General features: G+C 46.2%; 1 protein-coding gene across 6 annotated transcripts in view; it reads left to right on the top strand.

The window, feature by feature from the left end:
- The window catches only part of GPM6B (glycoprotein M6B), a 162,446-nt gene that overhangs the window by 108,084 nt on the left and 31,627 nt on the right, over positions 1–22,735 (top strand). For 2 of the 6 annotated variants that reach the window (XM_004459109.4, XM_004459110.4), the window contains exons 1-2: positions 12,047–12,600; positions 19,181–19,300. The exons of 2 other annotated variants lie outside the window; for them this stretch is intronic. In XM_004459109.4, the coding sequence (XP_004459166.1) occupies positions 12,540–12,600; positions 19,181–19,300 (181 nt within the window). In that variant the 5' untranslated portion in view covers positions 12,047–12,539. Of the gene's footprint in view, positions 1–11,907; positions 12,601–19,180; positions 19,301–22,735 lie in introns of those variants that run through there. 2 more of the 6 variants (XM_004459111.4, XM_004459113.5) reach the window with 2 other exon arrangements.

Raw genomic sequence — 22,735 nt, 5'->3', positions numbered from 1 at the left:
CACTTCAAAAAACACAAGTTCAAAGATCAAACGAGTAAGAATTTCAAGATGGCAACAACAGAGCAGTAAACCAAGCATGAGGCCCTTCTGAGAACCTACTGGCTTCTGTAACATGAAGAAAGAAATTCATGTGTGTGTGTGTGGGGGGGGGGGTTAAATAAAAAGCAGAGGCAAATCTAATTAGGTCTTGAGTACCCAGGTGTTAGCAACATCCTCCAGATTCCAGAGATGCACATCTTTCCTAATCCTACTGACTTACTCCTTTCTGTTCCATTTACTTACTTGTTGCCTAATTAGGGAGGACTCTGGGACATTTTAAGAACAGAACACAGGGTTGGGTGTGGGGGAGGGGAGGCAGTGCCATGTCCTTAGAAATCCAGTCAGGCTGGAGAAGGGCACATTAGTGAACTCCTCAGGAACAGGGAAGGACCTAGAAGCATGTGGAATCACCAACCATTCCTTTCCTTTCCTCTCCCATCCCCTTGGGTCTGTATGTATGATGGTGGTGGGAGCAAGGAAGAGCTTTACAAAATAGAAATAGTAGCCCACGGAGGAGGGCCTGGTGCCGAGGCTTCGTATGCAGTACTCCAGGGACCCTAAGAGCCAAATGAAGGAAGTCCTCTTATGAGCCCCATTTTCTAGATGATGAGGCCAAGGCTTGGGAAAGCACTGGATCTGGGGTAGAGGGAATGATGGGCAAGAGGGCAAATATATGTAGCCCTGTGCTTGGCTAGAGGTCAGGGGCACTCCAGGTTGCCACGTTTGAGGCAGGCTGTAACAGGCTGCAGGAGAGCCGATCCCATTGAGTTTGGTGGTGAACTGGACTCTGATTTCAAGGGTGGATGCAGCTGGGTTGCTGTGGTATCTAGCCGAGGGGTTGACGGTGTGCTCGTGGGAAGATGGTGGCCGCTTTCCACTGCCTGGCTGGCCCATGTGAAACCGGGACCCTTGCTTAGCTTTGGCTCCTGCCACGGTGGCTGTCCACCTCCTGGGGTTCCTGGCTTTGACCTCTCACCAGCTGCACGACCTGGGCCAAGTCCCACACGGCTCCCTTGGGCCTTGGTGTCTTTACCCATGCGAGGGGGATGACGGTGCCCAGCTCCCAGCGCCACCATGGTGAAGGCAAAAATGAAAGAACGTGGGTCGAAGCTCCTGCAGCAGCACTGGCACTTAGGAGGGCCTATGGGCCTGTCCGCACCTCCAGAGCAGCTGTCACGTCAGGTAGGGGGTGGGCGGTGCGCCCTCGGGGTAAGGCTGAGCTCGGCCCCTGCTCTCCACTCCCGCAGCCTCTTCACCTGTAGCAAATGGAGACAGCACTTGAAGGGAAGTGGCCCTGGCCACTGGCGCTGACGGTTGTCTGTGACAACCTGATAGGTGCAGAAGACATGTACAAAGCCTGGGAAGAAGCTCCTGGGGCCACTTGCTGCATTGTGTTGCTCAGTGTCAGGCGAGCACTGTTGGAGTTGGGTTTGGAGGGTCCAGTTCCCAGGAGGCTTGTGGGGCCTGTGCACCTGCTTGATTGAGTACCTTTATCCAGCAGCCCAACAGGTAGGAACTCATGCCTCTGTACAGGGACTCCATCTGGGGGAAGGTGACAGCGACACCTGCATTGCAGGGCAGGAACCCACTGAAATGACATGTAAGTCAAGGTAAGGCCTCCTCAATGTCCCTGAGTTCTCCAACTCCAAATCCATCATATTAACTTTATCCCTGCCCTGCCAGGCTCCTGCCAGAGTTTTTCAACCTCTGTTGTGGGAATTTTCACAACCTTGGGTGTCTTATAATTTAACCTGGAATTTGAGTATGTTTGGCTTCCTTGAGCAGAGCAGGCCAAAGATACTGAGCCCCACCTGCCTGGGACAGCCTTCCTTGGGGACAACATTGGAGGCCCGGGTTGGTCTAAGTTGGCAGGAGCCCTTGGCCCCAACCTGGTGGGAGGCAAGGAAAGGTAAATCAACGTGCCTCCCATGTGGGTGTAGAGAAGTTCCACTTTGGGGGACTCACAAGTGTAACTGGGAGACAGCGGGGTGAGCTAGGGAGAAGTCTAAGAGTGGGAAAATGAGTCGGTGGGACAAACCCCGAGGCTTCTGGAAGAAGGTGGGCTTTGGGTAGTGCCTTTCCAGAAGGGAGGCGGAAGCGGGGAGGCCTCACGGGCTGGGGTTTTGGCAGCTGATGGAAGGAAAGTCCCCCCAGAGCACCTCAGTTACACCCAGCTTTGCTCTCAAGCCACCGACTCTGGGGGGAAAGGAAAACACTAGCCTGCCTGGGGTCTGGCCAATGGAGCAGGAACGTGCTGCAGGGACACAACCAGGATCCCAATAACTGCGTTCAAGCGCCAAACAAAGAGGGGTTGGGAGGCTGGCCTCGTTCCCGTGGGCTGGGAGCACGCTTGGTGGGCGAGTTAATTGGGAGCCCTCTCCAGGGACAGCTCATTGATGGAGTGCTACTCTTAATGAGGGAATCTGAGCTCCACGCGGGACGTGCTAATTAATCAGCAAACACTTTGTCAGCAGATCAGCTGTCTGTCTGCTGTTTGTCTTGTGTACACAGGAAGGAGACATTTTCAGTTTTTTTAAATGAAAACCACTTCAAAAGCCCATCGTCCGATTCTTGTTTCCTTTTGGATTTTGTTTATTGAATGTGGCTCCATCACACTCAGGGGCGATGGAGGAGACTCCAATGAGAGGATTGTTGAACTCCCTTGCTCTACCTCCTAGTGTTTTCTGGGGACCCCTGAACCCCAAAAGGCTCGGCCCCACTCAGGCCCCTGCACAGTCTGGACTCAAAAAGCTGCCTGCCTTCCTAAGACCAAGACAGTCACATGTCCCCTGAGCCCACTCGTGAAACCGCGTCCATGATACCTCCCTCTTAGGGCCGCCATGCAGGTGACAGCGCGTCACCGATGTCCCATTCTCATGGCTCCGTAGGTGGCCCTTTTAGCCTCCCTCACCACCACCTCTTCTAAGATGGAATTCCTTAACTCTCTGAGTTGGAGAAAATTTTCCCGTTCCCTCCATTTTCTCTTTCCTCACTGCCATTTCAGAGGGAGAAGTGCCACATCATCTCCATCCCACAGCTCTCTCCCCGCCTCTCCCATGATCTCCATTCATCCCTTATCCAGCTTCACCTGCATCTTCTGAATTCCCTCTCTCACCTGGCTCCTCTTCAGCATCAAACATTTGGGGTCTCTTCCAGTGTTTTTTTTCCCCTTTAATCTGCCCACATCCTTCTCTTACCTTCCCCTCCCTACCAAAGTTCTGTAGAAAGCAGGCCACCCCCTGCTTCCTCTTTCTCCCACCCCCACCCTTCCTGAGCCCCTCTGTACATGGGGTTCCATTCCAGTCTTTCTGCTGACGCTGGCAAAGATGCAAAGATGTTGTAGCCATCACTTTCAGTGGCCTCTTCCATGTCCTGATCTTCTGAACACCTCCTCTGTGGACTGCCCTGTTGGACCACCCCCTCCTTCTCAAAATTCCCTCCTCTTCTCTGACAGGGACTTCCCTGGATCCTCTCCAACATCCTCTGCCTCCTTCAAGGGAGGTTCTCCCATTGGAGACCCTCTCGGTTGGGTGGCACCCCCGGAGGTTTTCTCCTCTCTACTCCTCCTCGGGCATCTCATCCACTCGTGCCATGAGGAACGGCTCCCCACGGCCGGCCGCACCCGAAGTCTTCACTTCCAAACTCTGCCCAGGCTGCGCAGCCGCCCAGACCTGGCCCAAGTGGCTCCCCAGCTTGGTAGGCTCTCTCACGTGCTCCCCTCCTCTGGTCTCCCCATATGTTCCCCACGGCACTGCCCCTCCTTTTAGGGATGCAAGCTGAAAATCTGGGCCTCAGGCCTGAATCCCCCTCCCTTGCCTTGATGCCCAGCTGGCATTTCTCCCTCCACTCAGTGGAGAATCTCCACCTCTCGCCCAGTCGAGTGTGGCCGCCCTGATGCTGGCCTCGCCCATCTCTTATCCACCAGTCAAACTGCCCTCTCCTCCACTGACTCTAACTCAAGCAGCTCTGATTGTGTCACCGTTGTTATAGCCTACGTTTTGTGTCTCCCCCCTGCCTGCAGTGCTTGCTGTGCATTGGAATTATCCGGGGACATTTTAAAGGTCCCGTGCCCAGCGCATACTCCAAACCCCATGAAATGAGAATCTCTGTGGGTGGGACCCTGGTATGGGAATTTTTATGCTCCCCTGTGAGATCCCAAGGTACAGCCAGGATGGAGAACTCCTGGCCCACAGAATCACAATAACTAGAGGAAGAAAAGACGGATTCTCAACTGCAGGCGATTTTGCCTCCCAGGGGACATGTGGCAGTGCCTGGAGACATTTCTGGTTGCCACAAGTCAGAGGATGGGAAGTAGATTTGGTTCAACAGATAGGGCATCTGCCTACCACATAGGAGGTCCAAGGTTCAAACCCCGGGCCTCCTTGACCCATGTGGAGCTGGCCCATGCACAGTGCTGATGCGCACAAGGAGTGCCCTGCCACACTGGGGTGTCCCCGCATAGGGGAGCCCCACGCGCAAGGAGTGTGCCCTGTAAGGAGAGCTGCCCAGTGCAATAAAAGTGCAGCCCGCCCAGGAGTGGCGCCACACACACGGAGAGCTGACACAACAAGATGATGCAACTAAAAGAAACACAGATTCCGGGTGCCGTTGGTAAGGATAGAAGCGGTCACAGAAGATCACACAGCGAATGGACACAGAGAGCAGACAACGGGGGCCGAGGGGAAGGGGAGAGAAATGAATAAAAATAAATAAATCTTTTTAAAAAATGTCAGAGGATGCTCCTAGCATCTCACGCGTAGAGGCCAGGGCTGCAGCTCGGCCTCCTGCAACGCACAGGCCAGCTCCCACCATAGAGCGTCACCCAGCCCCAAGTGGCAAAAGTGAAAAGGTCGAGCAGGAGAGGAGTAGCAATGCTGGCCTTGCCTCGCGAACTGACAGATGCAGTACACAACGGTGAAGAAAACGCGCCCACCTCCTCGTGCCACAGTACCACCTGGACCGAGACTGCCTGTCAGGCTGGCGTGGCAAAGCTCTTGGTGCCACTGCTACTTTCATCATGCAAAGCCTCTGCCAGCTGCCGCCAAGCTTGATCTCTTGCTGTCCTTTTGAAAGCCGGTTCAGTAGGCGCTTTGCCAGGAGAGCGTGAAACCCATCACACCTCCGTGTTGGCGAACAACAGTCATTGTTTTGGTGGCTCCCACAGCTCCGGATGAGGACACTGCCTGTCGTTAAAGAGCTGATTAGATTGGGAAGAGAATGGCTCACAGAGGCTCCAGGACCTTCCTTACTGACATTAGCCATCAAAGAGAAATCCTAACATTTATGGTTTATATTGTGGAGCTTTACAATTTGTAAGAAGTTGACTTATACCTCATGCCATTTGATTTGGCGTTTTGGCTCTCAGCGTTACTCAGTGTCATTTCCTCCAAAGGAAAGCATAACAAACATAAAGGAGTTGCTGAGGAAATCTATCCGGAAAGAGAATAAGAGACACAAAGGATCAAACGGCATAAAAAAATAAAACCCACATCTGATGTATAGTTAGAAATTTAATTCCAGTAGCGGAGGGAAGGGAAGCTTTGTCAAATTGATCAAGCTTTGGGAAGGTCTAATTATGGAGGAGACCCAATTCTAGACAATCTTATTCTTTCTTGTCTTGTAGTATATTTCTAGTTTCTTTGTTTTTTAATTTTATGCAGCCTTGTGAACACAGCCCAGAAGTATTAGTATTTTGAATATCACTGCTACTTTAGGTAAAAAGTATCCTTTCTGCTTTAAATATAAGAGTTCAGCAATCCTGCTGTATTTGTCATTCTGTTCTCTTCAAAGGCCCAGATATTTGCTCTGGAACACACCTTTGACCTTATTGTGGGGAGTAACATGAAAATAGGAACCATTTAGCAGAATGTTCTTTTACATCACAATTTGTTTAAAAGTCATCCATTCGAAAGCAGGTTTTCTTTGTTCTGGGGTTGCTGTTCTGGATATTGACTTCCTCTTAAGGGCAAGAAGGAAGGATTGTGCGTTGGACAGGCAGGCGGAGGCCTGCCTTCTAGGCCCCAGGGACAGGCTGGGTGGAGTAGATTTGGGGAAACCCATGGCTCTGGGCTACATGGCTTTATTGGAGGTGGTCACTACAAATGCAGTCTTACTTAGCTCCACAGGCAGGAGAAAGGAGAAGGGCTGGAAAAATGGGGAAATCACACTGGCTCATTGGGAAGGAGGAAGTATCCATCACCAGAAGGAAAGAAATGGTCCAGGAAGAAAATAGCCCATGCAAAGAATGGAGCAAGAAGAAGAGATGAGGCTCTGTCCATTGGAGCTGCAGCATGACCACTGGGAAGTTCTGGCCGTGGGTCCGAGCAGGAAATTGTTCCATGAACCAAGAAAATTTCAGAGGAATTAGTAGTTATAAGGCATTGGGAAATATCCTTTCTTGGTGATTAATAACTCTCCACTGAGGAGATACTCAGAGGCCTGAAAAAACCTAAAATACAACCCCAGAAAACTGGAAGAAGGGGGCATTTGACAACATCTTTATAGATAGTTGTGGGACTGTAGTAGCACTATGTAGGTTGCGTAGCCTGCAACCAGATGAATTCCCAGTTGGCCAAACAACCGTAGTCATACAGCATAGACGGGTGCCTGGCCTGCAGTAGGTGCTGAATGGATCTTTAGTGAATGAATGAATGAATGAATGAATGAATGAATGAATGAATGAAGTAGTGAATGAACAAACCTGTCCATGAAGAAATGACAGCCATCGTGGTCCCCCCAGGATTCCCTCTCCTTGTCTTGTCCTGTTCAACACATCCACAATGATTTGGATCCTGAACGTGTAAGATACATAAAGCACAATTACTACTCCTGGAGACAAAACAAACCAGGGGAGATAATTCATAAAACAGATTGTAGAAGAAAATTTCAAGATGATCTTGACAGGTTGGAAAGGTACAAGATGTTCAAGTACTGGCATGGAGCTCGGCACAGAAGTTGCAAATTTGATAGAATGACGGGAGCCTTCTGTTTTTGAGAGAAATGATTGTGAAAAAGATGCATGAATCTGGCTTCTGCCCCCACCATTCAAACAGAACGCTTCACAGAGTCCACTGGCCACTTGGTGGTCAAGAAAGTTTCTTTCTGCTGGTTGCTCCTCATCTCTTTGCTCCTTCGACAGTACTGGGCACTATTTGATGCTGTTAACTCTGTGCCCTTCACGTGACCTTTTCCTAATCCCATAATCTCACTTTGTCCCTGCTTCCTTGCTTATTTCATTTTCCCTTTAGTCTCTTTTACCCTCCCACTAAAGTTTGTCTTTCCCTTTTTATTTCAACATCAATGTCCCCAAAGTTCTAATCTGTCTGTATTCCGCCTCTGTTCCTGGTCATTTGTTCCCTAGTCATTCTTTTAAAATGTGTCATTTGAGGACTAGTATGTGCCAGGGGACTGTTCCAGGGGCTGCTGGTGATACAGCAGCGAACAAAATAGACAAAGCGCTCTGCCCTGCGGGAGCTTATGTTCTAAAAGAAAGACAGTGGACAGGTGAGCAGATTAATACATCAACATTGGGTAGTGGCTGAAGCTATGATGGAAAATAAACTAAGGGAAGGGCTACGATTTTAGACAGGAGAGATCAGGGAGGGTCCCTGGAGAGCTGGGGCTGGAGCAGAGCTGCACTTCTGATCCTCCCAAGGCTCCCCGTGCCTGCCAGGTCTGTGTGTCCAGCCCTTCCCATTGGCGCCACATTCCAGAGTATGTTTCTAGTTGGTTCTTGGTGTTGCTTGTTTGTTGTCCATCAAAAGTGTTTATTTTTGGAGGACTCCGAGGTCTGGTGTTTGGGAAGGCACTCCACCACCACCCCAAGGCCCGCCCCACAGCTGGAAACAGATGGCAGGAGGCAGGCAGCTGCCACGCACACCCCAGAGCAGGCCCGTGCTGCTCTCAAAGTGGGCGGGAGAGAGCTGGCGCTACCTCTGCCCCCGGCCTACCCTGAGAACCCGCGTGGCTGCTGTGGTGTGCCTCCTGGGCCTGACAAATTGGCGGCAACACATGCCTTCACCCTACACTCTCCTCCACCCCAGGTGTGCTCAGCCCACCCCCCCCCCCCCCCCACCAAGCCGCTTCCTCCTCTTCACTTCCCCATTTCGGGTCACAGCATGACCATCTTGTCCTTCACCCTAGCTAGAAAAGCCAGACTCCCCTTCGAAAGCTTCTCCTCTTCCACCCCCACACCTACGGCTCCCATGAGATGTCACCAGGGTCCCCGCTTCCTCACCATGCCATAGTTCAAGCCCTCGCGGTCTCGTTTTCATTCATTGCCGTTGTAATTTTTATTATTGAGGCCCAACTGAAATGTCACCTTTACTAAGCCTTTTCAACTTCCCCAATTAATCTACTCCTCTCTTCTCTGTGCTCCCATCGTATTATTTTTCTTCAGACTTTTCATTGTGAAATCATTTCAAACCTATAGGACCATTGCAAAAATAATACAAAAGCCATACAGACAAGTCCAGCATAACCCTGCCCCCGGATACCCAGACGCACTGATTTTAACGTTTGCCGTATCATTTTTCCTCTCCGTCTACATACTCATTTGTCTGTCTTTTTGTCTACTTTCTGAACATTTGAGAGTAGGTTGTATATACATCCTGTGCCTTGAGCACTTAATACTTCCATGGACATTTCCTAAGAACAAGAATATTCACTTATGGAACTGCCTTATGTACAGGTACCAAGTTCAAGAACTTCAGCATTGATATAAAGCTTACAGTTGATGGTCTCATCTCTTATATGTCCCAATACTGCCCTTTTGAGCCTTTTCTCCTCCATTCTTAGATCCTGCCTAGGATTATGTATTGTATTTGTTGTTGACTCCTTAGTTGTTTTTGTTTTTTAATTGCAGAAACATATATATGACATGAACTTTCCCATCTCAACCACTCCCAAGCATACCATTCAGGGGGATTCATCGCATTAGTAGTGTCTTGCTACCCTGGCCACCTTCCATCACAGGACATTCCCATCACCCTACAGAATGCCGGTACCCATTAGGCGGTAACTTCCCATTCCACCTGCCCCTGGTAACCTGTACTTAACATCTCTATCAGTTTGCCTATTCTAGCTAGTTAGAATCGGTGAATCCTCACCATCCCTCTTGTGTACTATTTCAAAAGACTCCTAACTTGTTTGCCATGCAGTAGTCTCGTCCCACCCTGCTCTGTCTTACATAATACCAACAGGATAACCTTGGTAAAGCACAGATCGGATCTGCTCTAAAGCCTTCCGTCTCCACCCACTGCCTCCAGGCTAAACATTTTGGAGTACCTGGTCCCCAACTTACTTGATTAGCCACCTCCCACCCGCCATCCCTACCACCCTGTCCTCTGGGCCATCTCCACCAGAAAAGCCGGCCCCCAGAATTTTGATAACAGCCTTTTTTCCCTTTCCTATGCTTTTCAGTTTTTTCCCTGGGAGGGTACCCTTCCTTTCCTTGCTCTTCCCAGCAGGGTTCTAACCGCCTTGCCCTAGCGAACTGCACTCTGCAAAGCTTCCCCCAAATCCCTCTTGTCCTCTTCGTATCTTCTCTCTCCATGATCCCTTAGTGCTCAGAGCAGTTAGTATAACCCTAGGTGGGGTTATCTGTGTCCCACTGGCCTGCGTGCTCCTTCAACAGTTCCACCTCTTTTGCATCTGTGCTTCTGATAGGTGTTAGCCCGCAGGAGGTTATTCTGTACGTTTGCTGAGCTGAGCCGATTTCTACAGACTTGCAAATAGATAAGTCAGAACTTGAGACATTGCTGTACTTCTTGGTCAATATCAGCAATTTTATAACATCCATTTTGTGTCAATATTTATTACTCACTTCTTGCTTTCCAGAAGTATTCTTCTCTTCCTTAACCAGGTTGCCTTAAAGCAGGGGCCTCCAAGAATTACTTTCAGCTCTGGGAGACATTTCCAATTCTACTCATTCTACATTTCCCAATTTTTCTGGCCCCAACAGAATGCAGACCTCAGAAATATTACGAAGATGTGCTCTGTTTTCTTTCTTGCTGCTGACACATTTCCTATTAAATTTTTCCAATTTGAATGGGTTCTCAAGCATCAATTATGGTAACTTGTAGAATTGCCATACTTTTATCTGCCTACTGAAAAGAAAATGGTGATGTGCATAAGGTGAAAGTGATGGAGATGTTCACTTACATATACATGTTCAGGTGGAAAGTGAATAAAGGTCTCCACTGGAGGACTTGTGACCATCTTGTCCAATGACTTTTATTTTGATGACTTTAATACAGAACTAGACTTGTCCTTAAACTCAGAATGTCTTCCATATTCTGCCTCTCCACTTTAATACCCATTTCAAAATAATGTTATTAAGTAATAGCCCAAAAATCAAATTATTCTGTTCTGCCAGTTCTCTAATTGAATGACTTTGCTAGTCCCTTTAAAAAAACAACAACAACAAAAAAACAATAACATAGCTAATCACAATTGTCCCCCTTTGTGCTGAATTGAATTTTGTTTTGGTTTTAATTCTCCTTTGAACTGTTGAAGGGGAAAAAGCCTGTCACAAAACAACAATTACCATCTTTCTGCCTGAATGGACCTAAGTAGTCTTTGCAAAAATGCTTGAGACCATCCTGTTAGGAGCTATTATTGGCCTTTCCATCTCAGTAGTTACCCCAAAACTGAGCTCTTTTTAACAATCAGCAGTTTTCAACTCATCGTGGTTCTCAGTCCCCTCCTTGTGAGACAGTAATGTTGAGGTGACCATGATTTAAGGGAACATTTTGTTGCAGGCTTGGTTTCCTGGGACCACAGTTAATGTGAAAGGCCAGATGGAAATATTGAAACGGGCCAAACTGGTTTTCAAAATCTCTTCTATGTTTAACAGGGCCACAGGTATTAAATGTAGAAAGCTTTGAGGATTATCTAAAACTAATGAATTAAAAGATCAGGTTGTTAGAGGATTTTGATTCGGGATCTTATTCACTTTTTGAAAAAACGTGTTGAGTAACAAACACTCAAACTTGGGAGAAAATTTTTCAGGAGAGGGTGATCCCCAAGTTGTCTTTATATTTGTGTCCAAGATGGGTGTTAGGCTCAAGCAAGGTGTGCAGTCCGTTCACAGCCCCTGCATCCTTCATCTGTGTTTCCCATGGCTGTTGCTACCTCTGACCAGAGTTTCTACAAGTGTTTTTGCATGTGTCTGTGTGTGAGTGATATAGGGACAGCGAAGGGAAGCGGGTCCGCCAAATGCTTAAAAAAATGGTGCAGAAATAGAAACCTGTAGCTTATAGGCAAGAGGCAGGCTTACACACTTGGACGGGTTGTGAACCTTCATCCCAGTTTATGGAGAAGGCTTGTGAAAGCAACCACCAGTATCCTTACTGGTACGAGAGCTTCCAGGCTGGACAATTAGAATACTCTTGAAAACACCCTTCTAACTTCGAATGAGGGTTGTAATGACTAAAATTCCATCCGCAAAATAATGGCACCCAGCAAGAAAAGCCCTCTCTCAATTTTCACTCCAGGAAGCCACTGAAACGTCAGCTAGATGTCCCTGTAGCACATTATACTTATTTTTCAAGAAGGAGGAGTACCTTCTAAATTGTGCTTGAGCTAAAATTCCTCGGACTATTACAAATCTGTAAGCTACAGATGAGGGGATGGATTCTAAGAAGAAATGGCTACACTGCTGATGTGAAGCCCGTGTTTGGGTTTTTCTTCCTTCTTATATATTTTCTCCCTCTTTTATATATATGAAGTATATATATTTTAAGATCAATCCATCTATCTGTCCATCTGAGAGAGATTGAGATTGATGGTGAGAAAGACAAATATTAGAGAAAACAAATATCATGGAGACCATGGGCAAGTCCTTCGAAGGTATTTTGCCAGGTTAGGGGGCAAATGAAAGAAATCAGATGGCGGGGCGCCATAAAAGGGTCCCACGGGAAAGGCAGAGTGGCGCTCATTGGAGGACTGGCATTCTCCCGAGAGACGACACAGATTGTGGCTTGACCAGCGGAGTCACGTGGTGGGAGGGGGCTCTTTTCTTTCTCCTTCACATTCCCTCCTCTGATGTCACAAATCTCCTCTTTCCTGGGAGAATTCATTAGCATTCACTGGGTGCAGTCAGCCGGGGCTGGAGAAAGAAGAGAGCGCGTGTGAGAAAGAGGGGGAGGAGGCCGAGCCGGGGCGGGGGAGTGGGGCCTGCCCCCCTCAGAGCCGCATTGAGCCCCGAGGCACAATCGGGGACAGAATGGCTGTTTTATAACCGGGATCCTCGGCGATCCTGCGCCTTGGCAGCGGGCTTTTCGTGGACCCGCGGGCAGAGGCCAATTGCCGCCGACGAGACTTTTGCAGCTTGGAGGGACTGAGATCTGCTGTCGGGAAGAACAGACCCGCTTAGTCCCACGGGTGTCAATAAAGGGACGCACGGAGGGGAGCCCAAAAGAAAAGGAAGAGGAGGGGGCAAAGTGTGTGTGTGCGCGCGCGTTGGGGGGAGCGGGGCAAAAGCATTTTTGGTGGATGGTATGAAGCCAGCCATGGAAACTGCAGCGGAGGAAAACACAGAACAAAGCCAAGAGCGAAAAGGTACCCAGCGCGCTGCCGAGAGCCTGGTTAAAGCTTTCCACCGGGGGTGCTGCGAGAGGGAGAGCCGGCCTTTGTCGCTTGAGAAATGGCTCGGAAACCGTCCCTGGGGCAGGGTCTTGCTGTCAGGGCTGGTCCCCCCGCCCCCCTGCCCGGGGAGGCTGATGTTCAATTAATCGGGCAGCCTCTCTCTTTCATCCAGTCCTGTTCCCAATCTTGCTATGCTGACCATGCTATTTTGTAGAAGGATCTCTGTAGTTTGGCACCTTGGGCAGGTGGATTGGGCAAACTGTCTTGCGGTGGTGGTGGTTAGTGTAATTAGGCATATCGTGGGTCCTGTGTTCTGCCCTTCCTAAGGCTTAGAAGCCTGAGACGTATTCCAGGGACTGGAATGTGTTGTGTTCTGCTAAGGCTAAAGAGCGGCTCGCGGATTAAATGTGCTTTTGTCCCGCTGAGGCTGGAGGGATTTGGAGATTCACTTATTTTCTTATTCTAATATGATTGCTCTTCCAGTGTATCCATTCCTGATGACTGTGGGACTTGAGAGAAGGGGTGTGAGCCCTGGTGGCCAGTGCTGATAGAAAAGGGAGGGGAGGGGGACCATCCCTTATGATCTGGAAATTTGGGGAAGGACTATCGATAAAGGCACTCTTCCTTAAAAGGAATCCCAGAACATGTTTTGTGGGAAGCACATGGCAGAGAAGAGCAGCTCGCATGAATCTCTCTTTTCCTAGGTGATGGGCTGATTTCAAGTTCGAGAGCCCATAGAATCAGCTCAGCCCCTGTTAGTTCAATGGCATCTCACTGCATTGTACTCTCTCTCCCCACCCAAAGGGAGAGAGTGGCAGAGACCCACAGACCATCCCCTGTAACTGCGAGGGCTCTAATTGGAAGAACCTCTTTCCCAAGGTTATTTCTCACGGCCCTGGGGCCATTGACAGTCACTGAGCAATAGTAATTCTCCAGGATGGAGACCCAGCGATTAATGTATTTTTTACTTAGGAATCTATAGGTTGAAGCATGTGAACTTGCTGATGGACAACCATTGTTAACCATAAAAACAGCACTTTCACATAGTTCCACTTAGCAGCATGCCGGAGCAGAGACTCCCTGTTTTTATCTGGCATTTCTTCTGTGCACAGTCCTTTCTTAACATCCTAAACAGACGCAATTTCGTTTTTAAATTGGGAGTTGAGCTTAAGCCCGACATCAGACCCACCGCCCCACTCACCCTCCAAAAATAACTCTGGCCTTTCTTATATGTGTGTATATGTCTGTGTTTTTTTCCTTCCTAAGTGCTCAGGTAGCAAGAACAGCCGCCCTTGAGGATGTTACTCAGCGGTGGAACTGAGATAAAAGTTTAAAGATTCATTGCCATGATGATGAGAGGCTAGGTTGATTGCATGCATGGGGGATAAAACAATGTAAGGGCCTTGTTTCGAGAAAGCCTCCCACGGGTTATAGCATTTTTTCCCTGAAATAGATGATTGCGTTTAGTCCATAATTTTAATTTGTATTAACATGGTGTTTGCCAAACGGTAAGACTGTTTGGCTATCTGCAAAAACATACCTTTTAGTTTTTCTCTCCAGAAGCAAGCGAGGACAATAAAAACCTCCTGAAAGTTCTTGCTACCCAATGTGTAACCCATCAGAATTTACTTTTATGGACTGTTGTTATTTCATGGTAATTAAATATTATTTGATAACACATCCGCCAGCTGCCACTACACCCCTGACAAACCTGTGTAGGAAAACTTGTTAGCTATGATTTTAGAGACAAAATTAGAGGCAAAAGCTAATTCCCCGAGCAACCTTAAAAATTACCCAAGTCGATAAATGCTAGCTCTTTTTTAAATAATTCAAAAATACCCCAGTTACCAAAAGGTATCATCACATGTCCACTAGATGTTTGAATAAGGATGTGAGCCAGGTAATTTATGTTTACTCATCTGCAGCAACAGGGGCTGTGACTGCTTTGTGACCTGCCAGTAATGTTGATCTGAATGGGGCCATCTTCTAATCTTCATTTAGATGAACACACTCGTGTGCCAGCTGCACAGGCAAAACTCACACAAGTAGCTTCTTTGCAGTTGCCCTCGTCATTAAAGGCACATACATACTCATAAAACTATAGCCGCAAATGTTTGCGCATGCTTGCCATTCCAGTATTGCTTTTGGATTTAATTTTAAGCTTATCAAATAAGTGTTTATTGCGTTGAACTTAACATCTAAAATTTTGGCCTAATTACTCACAGAACGCATTATGCATTTCTTCAGCGGGGGATCTGTTGCGTTGTGTTGTGTTGCTTTTTCTCTTAAGCGCCTAGCAAGGGATTTTATTCACTAAATTCAATCTTATACGTTTTGTCACATCACATGGAATTTTTAATGCTCCTATTTTTTTTTCCCCTCTGTTCCTCCTCTCCCTTTCTCTTTTGATTGTCGGCACTAGGGGCGAGGCCTGTCTTTTCATTTGGAGTGCTATTGCTCAAAGGCTAGTACTGAAGAGCGTGTGAATAAATAGCTTTGGATGGTTATTACAGTGTTTATTAAGAATGCAAATCCAGCTTTCTAAATCGACCTCAGCTTTTCTAGTTATGTCCTTCCTGGGAGTTAGGGCTGGACAACCCATCCCAGCTATTGTGATTCACCAACTTCTTCAAAGAGCTGTTTTCTTTACGCTAAATCAGAAATGGCTTTGTTCTTATTTTAAACAAAAATTATTCCAAATCCTTCAAAGTGTTTTGGACTGCTCTCACGGCTTTTGTTACAGAACACTACTGGATGACCAAAATTCACAAGGAGTATTTAGTAGACATTCAGGGATTTTTAAGGACAGCAGGCAGGTTTTTTCATGTAAGAAATGCTAAACAATTGCGAATGACCATTTTTTTAAATTGGAAGTATTAAATTAAATCAAATTGTGAGAATTGAGTAAGCAGACTCACTGAAATGGAATAAGTGGGGGAAATGAATAGGACAGAATCAAAGGAAATAGATCATGGGAACCAGCCATAAAGAGATGGAGAGTTGGGTTTCCATTTATTTCCGTGGAGCAGGGCTTGATGTCAATTCATTTGTAGCAACGAATGCATCTGGAATTGCCTGGAGTACGTAATCATGGAGTTGAAAAAACAAGTGACTCATAAGAACAACTTTGTATGCTCTATTATGTGAGAAACAACCTAAGTATCCATGATGAAAATTATTTTTATTATATATGGAAAATTGGCATCAACAGAAACAATTATAGTTAGGATCGCGGAATCCCCATGAGTCATTGAAATAAATTCCAGAGTTCCAGGCATCAAATTAAGTTCCTAACCACATAGGAAGAAAAATGTGGAAAATCGGAAACAATGTGCAATTTAAAACAAATTGCAGGATACAGTCAAAGTAAGAAAGGAATTCCAATTGTTGCCTTGGTTAAAAAAAAATCACATCCATTTTAATCTTTTCCAATCAAATAGATATTAATTTCTTGTGCTTTTAAAAAAATTAGCAACATGAGTGCACTTTCGGCTCCCCTATTTTGTCTAGGAAGAAAAGCTCTTTTCTAGAATACATGGCTTGTGTGCTAAAAAACCAAAGGGACACATTTTAAATGTTATAGTTTTCCTGATGGTCCACAAGTGATTTGACTTGGAAATTTTTCCTGACATTTTCTAACTTGACTATGTGAATATGGTACAGAGAAAGTTTTAGATACAGTTCTTCTCTGTAACAATCTGCCAAGGAGGACATCTGAAGAGTGTCTGGGGAATAGGCTGTAGAGAAAAGTGTGGCCCACCAGATGGTGCTGGACATATGTGGTAGGTATGTTACAGCTTGCTTTTACTTTATTTGATTTTATTTTTAGAAAATTGGAATATGGAAAAGATCTTAATGAGCCATTTGGTGCATCTCCTGCTTGTACATTATCATTCCCATTTAGCATGCTTTTCAAGATTCAGCCTTGCTAGTTCATCAACTAACCTTGAAAAAAGAATTCTTGACATTAAGATTTGCCTTCCTTGAAATTGAGATTATAATCTTAAATCCTGTTTACCTGTGATTTGGATGTCCAGGTAAATTTAAAGTAAGTAATAATTATCTTAATAAAATAACTTTTTTTTAGTCTGCCAGCATCTGAAAGAGCCTTTGTCCCCATGATATAGACTCCCCACACACACACACACACACATACACACTCACACTCTGGGACTGGTGATGAATTGGACTGGTTCCAAAGTCACTCTCCTTCCCTTGTCCCTTCTGGAACAAATGTACAACACATGTGAGATGGTTGGGCAGGACCAGAGATGTCCATGGGACAGAGGAAAAAGGTGAAGCACACTGGCTTTTGAGACATTGGGACGACACTCCCAGCTTCACAACTGTGCGTGCTTCGTTGGCCCTTTGCTTCTTCATTTCTTCGTTCGTTTGATAATGTTCTCCTTTGAAACATCACCCTTCCTCCCTTCTCTCAGCTCACGTATAGGAGGAGAAGGGTGCTAACTCGTATTAGGGACCATTAGATGGAGTTTGATCTTGGTTTCATACATAGTTTTGTGGACTGGTAGCAGATTCAAGAGCAGACAGCAAGGCCAGGAGGAGAATTTTGATCCTTAGCCAGCCCAGTGATAGTTCTCTTCAGAGAGTGTGCGGTAAGAGAAAATAAAAAAGTTTCCTATTTTATATGCTGATTTTATTAGTTGTGTTAAATTCTTTTTATATCCAAGCCTTTCTATGCTATATTCTACAGCAGGGGTCAGTACAATTTTTCTGTCAAGGGCTAGAGAGTAAATATTTCAGACATTATGAGCCACACAACTCTCTCTCACAACTCCTTAGATCTGTGGTAGGACCAAGGAAACAGGCGTAGACAGTGTGTAAACCAACAGGCATGTCTCTGTCCCAGTAAAACTTTATTTACAAAAAGAGGAGGCTGTATACTGCTGACCTCTGCTATATTCTGTAATGTGGTTATGGCTTGCCTTTAGTATTTTAAATAATAGCTAAAAATGAAGGATGATAAATAGAGCTTTCAAAGACCTTGCCCAGCAAATAGTTTTTCTAGGAAGCTTAGTCTTTGTCTCTTAGTTACTTCTAGGGATCATTTCTTGGACAAATATCTTAGGCAACTGACTTACTTTCTCCTTGCCCTCAGTTTCCTCATTTGTATAGGCAATAATAATAATAGTAGTACCTGTTTCATGTTTTGCCAAATGTGGTAACTAGTGCACTGTGCTCAGCACGATGACTAGCACATTGTAATCACTCTGTATATTATGGCCCTCATCATTACCCACCACAGAAACAGCAGCAGCAGCCAAAATTTCCTTATGTTCTTCTATCTTATCCCAACATGTTTTTTCCCCTTTTAAGACTTTCTTACCTTACCTTGAAGTCAAAAGGGTTTTCTCTAAAATACCACCTAGAAAAAGTGTCTCTGCTATCCAATGTGAAATTTCTTGAGAGTGTTCGGAGATGGTGGAGAATGGAGTTAGGATTTCATAAAGAGTGGCTTTGTGAAGCTGTACATTCAAGTGGTCAGTACATTTGCTTGTTTCCTTTCTGATGTGGCTGTTTGCTCAATTCTTGTCCTCAGTGATTGAGGCACTGAATGGAGAATTATGCCTGATCTTCTGATGGAATAATTACCCACACCTATGACAGAATCATCTTTTTTATCCCTAAATATTTGTGGCATCCAAAGGGACCTACCCCTAATTAGACTTCATGGGATTCTCAGACATAAACTGGCCATAGTGACCTTATAGTCTCTTCGGGATTTCAGGATTTAAATTCCAACTAACAGTTACCAGCAGCCTACTATGTGCTAGACAACTTGGTAGGTATTTTCCTCCCCAAGCCCCTAGGAAGTGGGAAATATAGTCACATTGTCAGAAATGGGATTCGAGTCCCCCAGAGCCCAGTTGTCACCATGTGTGTGAGTTGGCAGTGATTTGAGCCCAAGGCCAGCAGCCATTTCACTATAATATGTTGGGAGATAATTGGAACAGGATTTAATCCAGAACATTCTAGACTCTGAAGTACTGAGTTTAAGATGAGGCTACAGGATACCACAGATGTCTGTGGGAGTACAGGCATTTCATCCAAGATTCAGCAGGCTATGGGTTTATTTGCCAGATTTTCAGGACTGGAGTTGGTTACCATTACGGAGAGTGAGTCTGTATTCACCTTTGCTTGTGCAGCTGGCAATAATTATATTGCTCTGTTGATCTGGAAAAAAGAAAAAGAAAAATATTATTGTAAGATGCCAGATTTTCACCAAAAAATAGTGTCTGCCCAAAATGAACGATCTAATGGGGCAGAGGGGTGGGGAAAGATGGAGAAAACAAAGCAAGAAAAGACAATTTTGGTGATTTAAGTAACAAATTCAAAATCGGAGTAGAGACTCGAGCACTCTCAATTTCTGTCACGCTGAGTTGATGAGTTCGTACTGAAGGTTGCATTTCAATAGCGTATTTTTAACTCCCCCATTTCCTTTAACTATGTAGTAAAAGAATAAGTGAAAATGCTGATATAGAATCTTGCATGGAGATAGAGACACTGACTCTTTGCCACCTGAAATTGGCAGTGAACAGCAGAGCTGAAATGGAAATTGGCAGGTACCACTGGATGTACCCAGGCTCAAAGAACCACCAGTACCATCCTGTGCCAACCCTGGGGGACAGGGCTAGCCCCTTGAGCAGTCCAGGTAAATACAGCCTTGGGATGAATTCTAATAGCAAGTTGACTGTTTGCTTTATTGTAATGGCTCTTTCCATTTGGTGATATTCTGTTTTGCTTGATGCATTAATTTGCTCGCGTGGGTGTGGGTGGAATTGGCCCTTTAAAACTTTTTTAATCATCTTTTTCTCTCTTCCCTCTCCATTCCACCCCATCTTTCTCCTCTTTCTCCTCTTTCCTCCCTCTTTCCTTAGGCTCAACTCTCTTCTCAAAGGGAGCAGCTTACAGTCAGATATGCCTTTGGGTTAACCACAACCAATCCAGAACTGAGGCGGGGGGGGGGGGGCGGGTGTCCACAAGTGTCCACCCACAGGGCCAAGAATGGAGCCAGGATACTTTAGAAGTCTCTTCTCCAAGGGTACCTTGAATAGCCCTCCATGTCTTCCTGGCCACGCAGCTTTGCATTGCTCTGTTTTAATAGCAGTTGCTGCCTTTGAGAAGAAAAAATCAAAGCCCAAGAAATTAGGATCAGAACCTACCAGGTAGGTTCATCAAGCCCAGCTCCTGGCTTCTTGGCGAACCAGGGACTCTGGTCTCTCGGAAGCGCCAGGTGCTGGATCTGGGTGAAGGGTGCCTTAGCCGATTCGAGAGCCAGAACGGGGAGAATGCCGGACAGTTGAACATCCACCTCTCAGCATTCCTAAAGTCTGCATTTTTAATACTCATCTCAGTTAGCAAAGACTCAATGAGTTTGCCAAAGCGGAACTGTAGTGCAAGTCACTGAAAATGTGGACATAGAGGGTTCATGCCCAGGTCAAATAAACCCAAAAGTTCTATCCACGATTCCTAAAGAATTTTCTCCACTTGTTGAGCAGTTCCTTTTAAGCGCATTGGGGTGACACTTGTGTGCATTTGACCCTATAACCAAATGCCAGAATATGGGTAGTCCAAGCCACAGCCCTTTTCTGAAAACTTTGGGACCAGATTTGCTTCAGAATTCTGAATTTGGGGGTTTTCGAAAGGTAATATGGTGCATGCATCGTATACCACACAATGCCACAAGCAAGATGTGGGGTGCTCCCATACAACCTACGCAGTAATCTTTCTGGAGGGCCCAAGTTGGAGACCTGGGGGCTGTAAATAGCCTCTTTTCCATTCAGGCCAGGGTTTGACCCCAAGTGAATTCAGGTTGGGACAGGTTTGCCTGCCCAGTGAATTAGGTTAAGAAATCATTAGTTTTCAGAGTTTTTTCTTTGGATTTCTGGACTGATACGATGAGAGGTTGTGGAATTCTAATGGTGTCAGGTTGCTGGTGATCTTGCAAGCGAGAATTCCATGAACGAGCAGGTTCTTGCCCAGAGTGGGAGTCCAGAGCCAGCCCCATAGAACTTATGGGTCATGGTGTAAAGGGGCCAGCAAGGGCCATGGCTCAAAGGTCCTAACCCAGGCGTGCCATCACCTCCCCAGTTGCTTGGAGATTTTGTCAGCTCCCAAATCAATGCAGTTGCCATTCTTTACTTAGATCTCAAAGCAGATGGTGTGAGGTAAAACATGAAGAACTCCATATGGCTTTGGAGTCTTTTTTGTGACTGAGTTTTCAGTCTCCTTCCGTAGGAGGGAAAAGAGGTTTTGATGCAGGCTGACTAGGAAACCTTTGCCAAAGGCGACCTCCACCAACTTCCTTATCCCCACTGGCAAGGTCAAGGTCGTCCCAGTTTCCTTTGCCTTGGCCTTTTCAGGTTTTGCTTTTCGCTTTCACTTCGCAGTGGAATTACATTTTTAGAATTTGGATGGTTACTCTTTCACCATGGTTCTTTTTTCTTTCTTTCCTTTCCTCTCCTTTTCCTCTTTTTCTTTTTTCTTTTCTTTTTCTCTTTTCACTTCCTTGGGCAGATAATATTCACATCTTCTCTAGGCCCACAGGAAATCAAAGCTGAATGGCTCCATGGGCAACCCCAGGTGATGCTGCCTTGGGGACTTAACCCTGAGAGGGTGGCACTGGTGAAAGAAGGAATTCTTAATGCTAAATCTGCACTAGAGGGAATACTGTGCTTAATATGTATGGAATGATGTGGAATATCTCCAGGCTCCTGTAGATTGAGTCACACAGGGCTTCAGAGTATATTCTAAGAGAATATACTCCACCTCTACTCCAAGTGTGATCTTCTGGCCCGCAGAATCAGCATCACCTGGGAGCACCTTAGAACTGCAGAATCTCAGGCCCACCCCACACCTGCTGAGTCAGAATCTGCCACTAACCAGATTGCCCACATGGTTCCTATGTGCCTAAAGGTTGGAGAAGCACTAATTTCGAGAAAGTACTTAGAGACTGGAATGGAAGAAGGGAATTTACCCTCAGGAGATCTAGAAATCTGTATCTTTGGAAAACATGTGTTGGGGCCTTGGGTACACAGAATTGTTAAAGGATTTTTTTTCTTCTTTATTTATGGGGAGGGATCCATAAGAACTGTCAGATCATTCTTTGGGGTGCTGAGTCCTGATTGATTTGAAGGATCGTGTCTTTGTCCTTTGATTCTCTTATCTATTTACCTGAAAGCATGCCTCCTTTGATTCCTTCGTTTAAAATCTTGGTGCAGGAGATGGGGGTGCAGGGGCAGTGAAGGTGGGAAAGGCTTGTTTCCTAGGGCCAGAGGAGAAAGCAGTTGATGGGAGCTTGGGAAGAAGTCTCTATAAGGCCCCTAAGCATGAGTGCTTTCCCCAAACCACCTGAAATGTATTTCAAGGGAACAAGCCATCCTCCTTTGGTGTGCATCATCTAGCCTCCATCTGCGGATTGGCGTCGACTGTGAGCCACAGTCTGATCAGACTTTGCAGGTTCTGATGGTGCTGCTCTGTCCCCGAGGGTTCTTACCCTGTTTTGTTCCACGGACCCCTTACTAAGTCCACACTCTACTGTGTGTTATTTAATAAATAGATCGCACCTGCACCAACACGTCGCCACAAGAATAGTGTTCTTTTGAGTTTCAATTCCAGCTCACAGACCGCTGGTTAAGAACCCCTGGCTTGGAGGAGAGGCCTCAGTTTATATTGCCTTCACCTGTGTGGTGGCTTCCAGCTACTCGGCATTTTGGGTAAATGGGAGCAAACTGTCAACGCAAAGTGCGCTGCTGCTCAAGTTCATGCTCTGAAGTGTCCGGGTTCTTTAGAATTCTTTGCCTTTTGTGTTCTGTTATGTAGCGATTATTTTGTCTATAAATCACCCACGGTTTTCAAAAATCATGTGTCCTATAGAGCGTGTCTTAAAGTACCACAAACTGGGGTGGCTTCTAGCAACAGAAATGGGTCGTCACCCAGTTCCAGAGGCCAGGAGCATGAAAGCAAGGTGTCAGCAGGGTCACATGTCCTGTGAGGAAGGACCTGTTCCCTGCCTCTCTCCTGGCTTCTGGCAGTGGAGATTGGGACTTGAGCATGTCTTTTTGGAAGACACAATTCAACCCAGAAC

Source organism: Dasypus novemcinctus, chromosome X (assembly GCF_030445035.2).
Source record: "Dasypus novemcinctus isolate mDasNov1 chromosome X, mDasNov1.1.hap2, whole genome shotgun sequence".
NCBI lineage: Eukaryota > Metazoa > Chordata > Mammalia > Cingulata > Dasypodidae > Dasypus > Dasypus novemcinctus.
The sequence above is the reverse complement of the archived record's forward strand: the minus strand, read 5'-3'. Positions and strand labels throughout refer to the sequence as shown.